This window comes from Apostichopus japonicus, chromosome 6, assembly GCF_037975245.1.
Source record: "Apostichopus japonicus isolate 1M-3 chromosome 6, ASM3797524v1, whole genome shotgun sequence".
In the NCBI taxonomy this organism is placed as follows: Eukaryota; Metazoa; Echinodermata; class Holothuroidea; order Aspidochirotida; family Stichopodidae; genus Apostichopus; species Apostichopus japonicus.
The window spans coordinates 3,979,111-3,992,556 of NC_092566.1; the positions used below are offsets into that span (position 1 = coordinate 3,979,111).

A 13,446-nucleotide genomic window follows, 5' to 3' on the forward strand; every position below is an offset into this window, starting at 1 on the left:
AAGTTTGATTTTAGGACTAATGACTTCTGTCAGAGATGGTTCTTTTATCAATAATTGTCAGAGAAAAGATAAAAATGAAGTACTGTCAGCTTCATCAATATTGATATTAAAATGCAAATCACATATATCAAAATACCAAAAAGACCTCCTCGTGTTTACAGGCTTTGGGTATGTGACTAAAAAGCTTAGGATTTAAACTTGCTTTCAATGCCTATAAACGTTGTATCTACTTATCCTCATAACTGCATTGCATATAACAAATCTCATTGTAAGATACTTCTTGTTACAATTTATAATGGTTACTAACTTACTTTAACACACATTGTGTTCCAAGTTTTCAGTTAATTGTTGTGATGTAGTTTCATTCATTTTATTTTCTGACTTAAAATTATGGAAACTTTTTTCTTTCATTTTTGAGAGACTTTCTCATTCCACTTTCCATTTTTTTTTTAATTTGATTGGAATATTTTAACCTATCAAGATATTTTGCATGTTTTTCTGGACATAACCAAAAAAAAAACGAAAAAGGGAAGTGAATTTTCTAATATTTAGGATATTGATCAAGAAATGGGTAGTGATTTATGATCGAAAGTTAATAACTTAATGATACTATGAAATAAAGAATGCTTTATTTTTTTCTGTCTACTAATCTTACATTTCATTTCTGATATGGAAAGATAGGCCTACAATTGTTACAGTTTCTGCTCAGATTAATATGAATACTTTAATAGCCTTAGCTTACAGTGTTTTCACTTCATTTTGAAATCATGACATAATAACAAAACTTGCACACTGTGCATCAATTCTGTTCAGCAGGCAGTTATTCGATGTTTCTTGTTGCGCTTTTCAAATAAAGAGTGACTAAGCTGATTAACAGTCTGATTGTAGACCATCGGCCATCTTTGTATGGTTCTCAATCCCAAATCTCTTTGTAGTGGGGGGGGTGGGGGGAGCTACAAAATCTTCAAACTGATGTATCAAAGTTCTTGTTGCAGTCACACGAATATGTTACCTTGCTCCAGATTAAGAGGTGTTATTATGTGTAGTTTATGCAACAGTCAACTGTGTGTAATGAATTTGAATATTGATTGAATATTCATCACTTTCAAAATGCAAATAATGACTGGTGGTTGTTAAGTAAATCACTACTGCAGTTGCAATATCACGTAATGCTCGAGTGCACTCAAGAGTACCAGTGTACCACTATGTACTTGGACTTTTGCGTTTAATTGTGCTCGAGAGTACAAATTTACTACTTGTTCAGTTACTAAGTATACTTGCACTCTTGGGTACAAGAGTACTTCTGTGATATCAAACACCTCATTATCACATATTATATAGTTTTCTGTACCATCGTACAAATCATTTTGCTTATAGTAGAGTAGGTCAGTTAATTGTAGTCACTGTTTAATCTCTTCATGTTGGTAATCTTTATTTAAGCAGTTACTCCATTCTGAAGTTCAGTAGCAAAACATTTCATGTCATTGAAAATGTAGATTAAAAAAAAATAATATGAAATCCATGCTGCTGCTTCTATATAGTGAGTACTGATAACGTAGTACCAACAAAGAAACGTCTGTAGATGGAATGAGAAATTAACAGCTGGTTTAACAGGGTGTGACATTGTACAGTTATCCCTTTACTCGAATATAGTGAATCTCTGATGATGTCCTTGATTTTAAGGATGATTTATGAAATCACTTCTCACTTTCATGCAGTCAAGTTGAATCGTGTCACACTGAGTTGAGAAGACAGTATCACATTTGCTATTGGGAGCAGATATGAGTCTTACAGCCCTTCCTCTCCCTCTCCCTCCCCCTCCCCCTCTTCCAGTCCCCTTCCCGTAGGGACGATATGTTGTAAACTTATACCACAGAAAAAATATTTCTGTCAGTGTAGGTTGCCTTTAATATTAAAAATTGATAGTGTAAACCTTTGGAAGGTACATATTATAGTAAAATTCCTCAAGTTTTGAAGGAATATGTCGCAACAAAAAAAATGTCAAACTGCTACATCTTCAAGTACTTCCTCTGTTTGGTTTCTTTAATAGGTTCAAGAGCTACGTGAGGAACTGGACAGTAGGGGATTAAACTTGAAAGGCTTGAAATCGCAGCTGGTTGCGAGGTTGACAAAGGCTATAAAGAAGGAGGAAGAGGAGGAGATTGCCAAACGGGAAGAAGACGAAGCCGAGGAGCTCACACAGAAAGAGGAGGAAAATCAAGAACAGGAGCAGGAGGAGGCAGAGGGAACAAACGAGATGATGGTGGTGGAGGAGATCAATGAGGACGACAGTGTCAAAGGTCAAGAGAATGGTAGTAAGACAGAAGAGAAGGAGGAGGTGTCTGCGAAAGTTACTCCCCCGGCCGCAGGTACTCCTCTGGATCCGAAGGAGGTGAGAGACTATTTTACATTTTTTATGTATATTTATATTTTTATGTTCTTTATTGTTGTTTATATCATCTTTTACTTTTATTGCTGCTGTTGTTATTACTTTTAGGTTTTCTTTAGTTTGGTAATTTTATATTCCAGGTATTGGTTCTTTTGTACAGTGCTCTTGAGCATGTTTTATTTCATGATAACAGCACTTTAATATATGGTATTTTATTGATTTTTTTTTATTGATTTATTTTATTACATCCAAGAGACGCATCATTTGCCGTGTGATAAATAGTGATAGAGCAAATAAATTGTTGACTGCAATGGGATTATGAAATGGTGCCCTTAAGAAAAGTAGGTCCTGCCCTCAACTGACAAACCTATTTAGACCTTTACACTTAACACAACCAAAATTCTAACAACCTTGAGGCGTGAATCAGCAACACTGATGAAAATGAAGTAGAATAAATGGTCTTCAAATTGTCATGAAATGAAGAGAAGAAGAAATGGCCTGTAGAACACTTTGGCTGTATCTCTCCACCAGTTTCATACATGTAGCAAATAAGATTAACTGCTAGTCCCTCGGTTTATATTTTAAATCTTCTAGATCAATTTTAGTGACTCCTAAAACTCTTTAGACAGAGGCATTGAAATATTTCATTTTATCACATGCGTGGACAGAGCAATAAATTCCATAAAATGAGTCTATCCGGTGAAAGCCAATGAAGTAGTAAAATGCTTGGTAGCACATTTTATTGTTTATTTCCCACAAAAAGAGGGCATTTCTGACCAAGATCTGCATGTGCCTTTCTACGGACTGTAGGACCGTTGGTATCTTTTTTGTGTGTTGGTAAAGTAGCACAGTAGAAAAGCTTCATAGAGTTATTCTACCAACCACCATGAGATTCAATGATGTCTTTTCTACATTGTAGTTCTGTCTACAGCAAATCCTGCTGTAGATATTTTCGTCTGTATAGCAACTTTCAATAGCCAAGTTTAGTAGTAAGATGCTACGCTAATTCCTGCTAAATTATTCCTTTATTATAAATATTTATTAAAATCTTGAAAAAGCGTTTTTCTCAGCAACAAAATAGTATTTTTTGGGTGGGAAAGCATGATTCCAACGTATTTACTGGGTTTCATTTTTCAGGCTGAAGAGAAGAAGAAGAGAGAAGAGAAAGAGAAGCAGCTCTTGGAGAGAAAGTACACCCTCCCCGATACCCCATCAATCCTGGTCCATCCATCCGCATCGGCTAAAGGCGGAAAGTTTGAGTGTACCATTACTAACCTCAGTGTTCTTCTGGACTATAGGCCAGAGGACACCAAAGAACATTCCTTTGAGGTAAGCGTCTAAAATTGGATGTAAAAGTTATTGTAAATTTTGTCAAACTCATTGGGGAATTCAAGAAACACATGGTCACATTTTAACAATAATAGCTCTCCCCTTTCCTGCAAATGGAATGGTCTTGTGGTTCATAGTATCACATACAAAACATTTCAATACAAACTGGGCACCTTGCTAGCCAGGCAAGGTTCGGTTAGAAAGTTTTTCTCGATGGCAGTAGAAAATAACAACAGCCTGTACTTTTGATTGCTCTATTTTGCAAGCTCTTTTTTTATTGAAAATTGATTGTTGTAGTCACATGTGAAAGTGAGATTTTCTGAAAACATGAAACATGAAGGTATTCTCTGTGTGTCAAATGGCTGTTTTTGGGTGTCTAAGATGTACTCTGTTAGATGGACAACGGTCAAGGCGGAAGAGAGAGATACCAAGACTACATATCTTCTTTTCTTTAACCACCGTCCCACAGGTCTCACTATTTGCAGAATTATTTAACGAGCTTCTGCAGCGAGACTTTGCGTTTAACATTTACCAAGCGATCTTGAAAGCACCTGAAAAGAAGGAAGAGAAGAAAGAAGAGAAAAAAGATAAAAAGGAGAAGAAAGAGGACAAGAAAGACGAGAAGGAGAAAAAAGACGAGAAGAAGGAAGAGAAGAAAGAGGAGAAGAAAGAGGAGAAGAAAGAGGAGAAGAAGGAAGAAGATGGAGAGGAACCAAAGACAAAGAAGAGAAAGGTGGAGGACAAAGAAATAGATGATCAGACAAAGGTAGGATGGGTTTCATATTTACAGGCAGGGGGGGAGCTTCAGGTTTGATTAAAATTGGTTAATGCAAACGGATGTCAAGCATACATATGCTTGGCACTAATCTGTCTTGCTTTCCTCTCCTTCATTGCTTCGGACTTTGGTGATAGAGAAGCAGTTTCAACACCTGGGGGGGGGGGGCGAGGTATTAGAGTACGGACAGGGGAAAGTAAAGCGTTTCACTTGGGTATGCAGGGATTTTGTGGTCAGGTCTGTTTAACCTTGAAGCTGTGACGAAAAGAAACTCTTTGGAGAGCTTAACTCTCTCTATCCACTAGGGATGTTAGCAAGTGAAGAATGATCGTCATTAGTCGTTCTGAGTAATTCGCCTTGAAGCAAGCAGCTTTCAGTAGTAGCTGCATAATTTCTCTCACTGTTAAATACACTTGAACAGGAAATATTTTGTTAGTTTGATGCATTAATTATTGAAACAGAGTATTTAAATCATTTGAACTTTTTGTCAACTTCTGGTACTCATAACCCTTATGTGTTTGCCTGCACTTCCTGAATGGTAGTGGCTATTAGGAGACACAATGACTGAAAATGGGAGTAATTATAGAACCATTTGGTTAAGGGAGGCATCATATGAGAGAACACATAATAAAGACACAAAGTAATAAACCATAACATAACACAGTACATGTATCATAACATCAGTCTGCTATACCTTACTCCAATGACTTTGAACTTTCAACAACAAAAATGACGCAATGATTGTTTGTTTGTTTGTTTGTATTCCTGAAAAACCATTTTTATAGGTCATTTTATATTCCTTTACCAAAATGAATTAAAAATATGTAAATGATTCTCAGGTTACCAGATTTGTCTATTTACTGATTTCTTTTCTGTTACTTAGGCTGACGAAAAGAAGGACGAGGGAAAAGAGAAGAAACAAGACTCGACAGTAATAGGTAAGTGATACAAATCTGTGTGGATTAAAAATAACTGGTTTCACTTGGTTGCCAGTCGGTGCATAAATAAATGTACCGTCTGTTGCCAGGTGCTGCCATCTATGAACAATCCCTCGTTGCAATTTACATTGTAGATTTGTTAAACAAACGATGTCGTGACTTAGCGTTATTTCCAACCATAAATCTCATTAGTTACCCACATTTGGTGTTATGATTGATCACATGCCAATGCTTTAATATTCTGCAGTTTTCGTAAGAAAATTCAAATTCCAAAACTTTTTATCTGTCCGTGTACAAGGAATTTTGTCTACATTAATGAATTTTTCTCTTCAAAAACACACTTTTGGTGAATTTTTTTGCTCATTTTTCAGAGGATGGTAAAAAGGATGAAAAAAAGAAGGAGGAGAAGGGAAACAAAGTAGGAACTAAAAATAGATCATCATCTCAGGAGAATATACCAAAAGGAAAAGTGGAGACGTTGGACCCCTCTCTCCTACTCTCCTGCGTCTACTTTGACCAGAATCATTGCGGCTTCATCTTGGATAAAGATTTGGAAGATTTATTGAATTGCCTTGGTCTTAACCTTTCGAGGGCTCAGGTGAGCAGTAGAATAAAGTAGGAGTAGTAGCTTGTTGCTGATATCTGTTTGTATGGTTGTTACTTTGTATGGGTGTATGTTTGAATGTTTGTCAGTTTGTGTGTTTGAATTTTTGTCAAATTGTGTGTTTGAATTTTTGTATGTTTGTTAGTTTGTATGGGTGACGGTTTGTATGTTTGTCAGTTTGAATATTTGTCGGTTTGTATGTTTGAATTTTGTATGTTTGTTAGTTTGTATGCTTGTCGGTTTGTATGTTTGAATGTTTGTGCGTGTGTATGTTTGATATTTGTTTGGTTGTTGCTCATATTTTGTAGTCACTGAGATATCCAAGTGAAATAACAAGGTATATTAAAAGTGAGAATGTAGTTACTCATTACAGGAGTTTGTAAGGAGATATAGTGGAAGGTGTGGATATGCATGTAAAGGTTACTGAGAAGGCATAGAATGTGATGATACAGGATTATGTGCAGGGTGATGGTGGTTGGGGGAAGGGTAGGGATGTTAAAAAGTTATATAGTTACAGGACATGGCACTAGAATAAACTGCTTGAATTTTTCTTTTGTTATGATGAGGTCTTCCCCCAATTTCTTACATGAGGAATTAAAATTTTGAAGAACAAAACAAATGCCTTAAAATTTGTCGTTTATAATAGTCCATACATAATATATATATTGTTCATTGAATTTGACAGTAGTTTATTTGTCATGCTGTGTGTTAAATACAGGCTGTGTTTTCATTGCAAATACAACAGCACAACTATTGCATCTGGAAGTTAGCCTGGAAGGCAGCATCTTAACAATACAAAACAAATGCATATATACAGGTGGGAAAGCAAAAATGACTCATTGCTTCAGGTGGGGTATCCAATGAATATGTTAGAGTTTGTACTGTCTAGGTGTTGCATGCCTGTGATGAAGTAAGTTATTTCAGGGTAACTACCAAGTGAGATCTAAGTTTACTCTGTAAAAATGGTTCTATAAAGAGACTTGAAATTTAAAGGGGGCTGGGATTGGGGGGGGGGGTTGATGAACTCTTCATTTTGAAGTGAATATGCTAGCATCTTTTAGCCCATTTGATTCTGTTCTCAAAGTGACAAGCTATCTCTGCGTGGTTTTGCACAGGTCCGTAAACTGATGCACAAGGTGCTGTCCAGGGATACGTGGCATTACCGTAAAATGACTGATGGAATCAGAGAGAAGGACAAAGATGAAAACTCTCTAGTCAAGGAAGAGACAAATGGGCCGACTGTGGAAGAACCTTACAGAGGTACGATGGAAAACCTTAAAATTCAGTACATAAAATGATGCCTAATTGCTCATGAAATCTCCACACCCATAGTTTGCTGTTCTGGTCCTATCGAATGAAATTGGGGTGTGGGTCTTGGTTACAGGGTATTCTAAAGAACTATGGCTTCTGATTGGCACCTCCCCCCCACCCCCACCTCTCCCAGCAAGCAATTAATCACATAGGGATACCCATGGCAATTGAGAGGTAGATTACTTTGCAGGTAGAGGAGAGCGTTCTAGTGAAGAATGTCTTGGCTCTTCGAAAGATTTCAAATTACTATGACAATCAAAGACATGGTAGGTGAAACATATAAGCAGGATTGAAGCTTTGATACCCAATGACATAGCAGCATCTTTTTCTTGTGCATTATATTTGTTATAACATTTTAGGTATAATGTTCACATCTTTTGAAATTCATGACCTTGCAGTGACTTAATTTTGTCTGTAATCTTCAGCTTATTGTCTTGCACTGTTTTTTTGTGTGTTTTTTCCATGAATTGTACTCAATAATATTTTTGCAAGATATCAAAGCGTAACGGAATATATTAATAATTTTTCCACAGGAAATTTGACCCTGCTGGAATCACTACGGGTAAAATCAGCGAAGCTGAAAGCTGGCGGGGACGTCGGCACGGGTATGGTAACTTTCCAAGGGGCCCTGGTGGACCTAGCGAGTGTCATGTCCAGGTTGAAGAAGAGTGAACATCAGAGAAAACAAGACGAGAATAAAATCAATCAATTACAGAAAGAATCTGGTAAGAGACTTTCGGTGTAACACTGCTGGTCCTATTGTATGTAGATGAGATTCACTCAAAAGTCATAAATATTCAACAGTAGTGGAAGGTTAAAGCATGTATATACTATCAAGACGAGAATAAAATCAATCAATCAAGAAGAGAATAAAATCAATCAATTACAGAAAGAATCTGGTAAGAGACAGTGTAACACTGCTGGTCCTATTGTGTGTAGATGAGATTCACTCAAAAGTCATGAATATTCATTAGTAGTGGTAGGTCCAACATGTATATACTATCAAGACGAGAATAAAATCAATCAATTAAGACGAGAATAAAATCAATCCATTACAGAAAGAATCTGGTAAGAGACTATCGGTGTAACACTGCTGGTCCTATTGTGTGTAGATGAGATTCACTCAAAAGTCATGAATATTCATTAGTAGTGGTAGGTCAAAGCATGTATATACTATCAAGACGAGAATAAAATCAATCAATTAAGACGAGAATAAAATCAGTCAATTACAGAAAGAATCTGGTAAGATTCTAGGTGTAACACTGCTGGTCCTATAGTGTGTAGATGAGATTCACTCAAAAGTCATGAATATTCAACAGTAGTGGTAGGTCAAAGCATGTCAATAGTAGCACCCATGCATTTCAAGTAGCAGTTTAAAAATCTGGCAGACTAGTGTTATGGTCACAAACAGGCTTGTGTTTTGTGTGGAACTTGTTGACATACAAAACTTAAAAATTGGCTCATTCATTTCTGTTGAAAAGAGGTTCCTCATGCTAATAATATCATTGCAAGGAACCATTCAAATATGAAATAGGGATAACGGATATCTGGATAACAGATATTTGTGTGTTTCTAAAGGAGTGCATAGTTCTGCTTTCCAAGTTTTATGGTTACTAGTGCTATGGTGCGATGTTGTTAGATGCAATTAAGGCTAGGGAGGTTTCCCATCTAAAATTCAAACCATGGGGGAAGACAAGTCCAAAATGAGTTCAAACTTTAGGGTGGATGTTTTACAAGCATATGTGGCAGCTTAGCATCTTTGATATAACTGCCTTTCAGCAGTCAACTGCAAGTTCAGGCCCAAGTTCACTTGATGTCGATGACATTGCAAATATTTTCACCTTATGAAATGGCTTCCATCGGTCTCCCCACAAACACCTCTGCTCCCTCCCGTTCACCTTCCTTCTCCTCCCTTTGACCTACTACAACCTCTAATCAGACTAATTAAGAAATTTAAGCTCTGTATGACTGGCAGGATTACTAAAAGCTGCTGATTACTTTTATAACTACATTTCCAAGAGGAACTCACCCAACTAAGTTTATTTGACATTATTCTTCTTACGTTTCAGACAAATGGAAAGCTGCGGCAAACAGCAGCCAGGAGTCCATAAAATCACTCGACCTCGATGTGGAGAACCTGAGGAAGAAACTTTACGAGACAGAGGACAGCCTTCGATCCTCCAAGCGGAAGAACGACGACTTTAGGTCGTGCGTGGAGAAGGCTCACAAAGGCATTGAGGACATCTCAAGCAGGTTCAAGGTGGTTCTAGATAGAGAGGACCGCAAGGAGAAGGACAAGGAGAAGAAAACCACAGCCTCGTCGTCGGACAAGAAAGACAACAAAACCTGACGAGTATTCTGAAACCTCCTCTCGAGCACATTTTATATTAAATGGTTTAGAAATATGTGGAAGTTAACAAAGGTGCAAGCATTATATCTCTTGAGCTCAGGAAAAAATGATCAAAGGCTGTTGGAAAAAAAGGGGAAAAAATGGCTGCATATCAGAACAAAGAGATAAAAGACAGTTAGGGTTCAAACATCCTCAAATACAGCAAAGATTTGAAATGGGTTTGAGTCGGTCAGTCACTGTTAAAGAAGATAATTCTTACTTGGTTTGGCTGTTTCTTAAGTTGCTTGTATAAAAAATTAAATGCCTGGTAGTGTTTTTGTTTTTTCCATTTATATCTTCAGTTTAGTGATATTCCATCTGCTGCCACGTGTTTAATCAAATTGGAATCCTGCTTTTTTTTTGGGGGGGGGGAAGGGGGGTGTGCTTCATGGTCCAGTAGTCAATATATTTCTTTCTCTGTGTTGGTTCGGTTGTCAGGTTCAAAAGTCTCCGTGTTTTGTGCTCTGACCACTTTCTTACCTTTCTATAATGGAAACAGTAATTCTTTTATTCTTTCTTTCCCTCTCTCTCTCACAATTGTTTTGGAGTTCTGAATCAGTTGACAATTTTTTACATCTTTACAAGACAGCAGAAAGGTCAAACCTCAGACAAAGGGTTTTCCAAGTTATGTATATACGAGGAAAAAAATGGTTTGCGAATGGGTGTTTACAAATTGATCAACTGAATCACTCAAAATTCAGCCACTGCTTCATTAAAAGTTGAACTTGTTTTAAGTTTTGTGTAGTTGTGGTTTGATGACACATTTGTCCACAAACGTCTTCTAGAAGAAACCAATTTTGAGCATGAATGCATTAGTACAAATTTTAAATTCTTCTTTTCAGAGAAAGGATTGTTAGACTTACTGCACCTCTTGCAATGTTGGAAGTAAATGTTATACAGGCAGCGGCTGTTTGTTCCTTCACTGTCTTTTCCAATTTATAATGCCTTGTTTGCACTGTTGGTACGTTATGCACAGACAACACTCGGATCTCATGCTCTGAAATTAACCTGATATTACTATGTTTGGGCGCTCCCTAGCAAGGAGACAATATCAATTGTAATAGCAAGCCATTCCTTTCTGAAAATGATGACTAATGCAAAAAAAAAAACCGGGGGAGCGCTAATAGCAGTCAAGTAAAACAATTTAAGTGTTCATTGTTGATAAGATTACGGAGAGTATGCTGTGGCAAGATAGCAGTGATAAGTAGGTACATCTTTATTCTATTTAAGTTCTATCACAAACGGTTTGGAGATTTTTAACGATGTAAAGATAGACGATTTCAAGTGGAACAAGTGTTTTGTCCAGGCTTGGATGGTTTGAATTTGTAGCTTTAATTTTCTGTTTCACTGATAGAAAACATTGAAGCAATGTGTACAGGTATCTGCACATGTCTATATAGGCTGTGTCATAATGGCTTTACCAAAAAACGAATATGGATCAAGGTGGCAATATGATGAAGACTACATAACCTGCCTCTCTCTATCTATGCACAGAGGCTTGAGGGCCTGCATAGCTGAACCTGGGCTGGATTGCAGTAGTAGCACACAGCACCTATCTACTGTTGTGTGCACCCATCTCTTTATCCTTTCTCATTTCAATCGACAATATGAAAACTTCTGAACAAATCACTTTTGGAACCAAAGTTTATACTTCATTGAAATAGATATGGGGCCAATGTGGGTTTCTGACTCTCCAGTTAGAGATAACTTAGAAAGGCTTATTATAAACCTTTTGAATTTATTCTTTCCATGATCTGATGTTGCAACATCGAAACCTGTTGAGATAAAGGGAAGATTCTATAAGCTACCTCATTGAATGGCAGATAAACACTGTTTGATGTCTGTAAAATGTCATGGTCATTTCTGTCATGATGAAATGACCATCAGGATAAAAAATATCAGTTGGTTTGCCCTTCATCCAACAGCTTTGTAAAGGCAAAATTTCAAGACTGAAAAATGCTTGGGATTGTATGTTGTAATTTTTGGTAATGATGAAGAATTTTACTCTGCAAACGGTCTGTTTCTTCTCTTTATTCTCTAAAAGACCAAGAGGCAGCAAATCAGATTCTACAATTATTTTTGTTTCACCAGTTTTATGTTTCCCGCTTTCACCTCCCATTTTCTCTTCAATTTTTTCATCCTCTTCGTCTTGATTTCCACCCTTACATTGGTATCTCTGTTTTCTTCTTTCTGGATTAACACATAAAATGTGATGGATTAACACGTGACGTGATGGATTAACATGTGACGTGTTCACTGAAGTATTAAAGTGACCAGAAGTCATAAAAAAAGAGAATTGGACTGATTTGATTACATGTCGGTGATCGGTAAAATGAATTTATCATTTTGTGTAGGTGTTTTATGGGAAACCATATAGGTATTGCTTTCTTCTGTGATGTCAGCTGCACAATTGCACTGGTAGTCTTTTTCACGTTTCCCCCGTTTGTACAAAATTTCGATCAAACCCGAATATATAGCCAGCCAGTCAGTGAATCACATTCCTATGCAGTGAGCAGATATAAGTTGTGACATCTGTCACAACTTAGTGTGACCAGTATGAAATATATGTTTCTACTAGATTAAAGGTCTGTGACTGTTCGTTCATACACTATCGGTACAGCGGTACTAGCATTAGAAACCCATCCCAGCTGGTCGTTGGGCAGCTCTATGTTTAAACTTTGGTCTTTGCTAATTTTTATAAATTGAAATTTTTATAAATGAAAAGTTGGATTTACATATGTATTTCTGTCAGATAAACAGGTCCATATTTCAGACCTTAAGGTGTCCATTAAATGACAAAGATAACCCCTTTTGATTTTTCGTGTTCCTTGTTTAGTCAATGCTATGTGTTTGGGCTTGAAAAACTCATGAATATTCATGTTCAATTTTAGTAATTAGTGGTGTGCGGACTTATCGAGGTTGTTTCACGAGGCACAGACTTAATAATAATCTTTGAGAATTTTTATTACGAAATCTATTTTGAAATGAAATGTAAAATTTTGGTTTGTGTTTTGTTGAGATTTTTAATTCATAAAACTGAAAATAGTTAAAAGAAGTTTAAAAGCAAGTCTCAAACGTGTGCACAATGTGTATATATAAATATATATCAATATTTATATAACATGCTTATTTGTACATAGAAAAAAGTCTCAACAAAATACAAACTTAATATTTGCAGTTCAAAGTGGAAGTTCTTGTTTTCCACTTCTAGAAATAGCTCATTTCAGAGATTACTGGAATGAGCTCGCTGAAAGTGTCAAATTCGTCCCTTTTGTTTTTGTATGGAGAAGGTGTTCTCAGTATTGTTAGGGAGAAATACAAACATTAAGATCATTTAAGGGAATCTTTCTGTCATTTTTTGTGTTTCTCTGTTCTCATTATTTTATATTCACAATGTCATGAAATCCCGTTATGTTTCGTAATCTTTCATTGCCAATATATTCTTCTCTCTTAACCATACACAAACAAACAAATTGCCCTTAATTTATGTTAATTTATGCATGATTAATGAAGATTACCTTTTGTATTTACTACACTGCCAGTCTCCTGGGTTTCAAATACAAAGACACTTTTTCAGCAGTTATCCATCCCCGACCTAACTACAGGATGTCCCCCAATGGAGGGCTTTATATCAGAAATATTTCATCCTCGAGAGGGCAAATACTACTTTAGAACAATCATATTGTACTGTAAAGTAGTAACACACATTTA

The 13,446-nt window shown here is 36.5% G+C and overlaps 1 protein-coding gene across 4 annotated transcripts in view; it reads left to right on the top strand.

The window, feature by feature from the left end:
* LOC139968711 (cell division cycle and apoptosis regulator protein 1-like) overlaps positions 1 to 13,073 on the top strand; it is a 63,170-nt gene extending 50,097 nt beyond the window's left edge. For all 4 annotated transcript variants that reach the window (XM_071973013.1, XM_071973014.1, XM_071973015.1 and 1 more), the window contains 8 exons: positions 2,051 to 2,392; positions 3,527 to 3,718; positions 4,188 to 4,484; positions 5,377 to 5,431; positions 5,803 to 6,029; positions 7,151 to 7,295; positions 7,880 to 8,071; positions 9,416 to 13,073. In XM_071973013.1, coding sequence (XP_071829114.1) covers positions 2,051 to 2,392; positions 3,527 to 3,718; positions 4,188 to 4,484; positions 5,377 to 5,431; positions 5,803 to 6,029; positions 7,151 to 7,295; positions 7,880 to 8,071; positions 9,416 to 9,696 — 1,731 coding nt within the window. In that variant the 3' untranslated portion in view covers positions 9,697 to 13,073. The remainder of the gene's footprint in view (positions 1 to 2,050; positions 2,393 to 3,526; positions 3,719 to 4,187; positions 4,485 to 5,376; positions 5,432 to 5,802; positions 6,030 to 7,150; positions 7,296 to 7,879; positions 8,072 to 9,415) is intronic.
* The last annotated feature ends 373 nt before the right edge of the window (positions 13,074 to 13,446 follow it).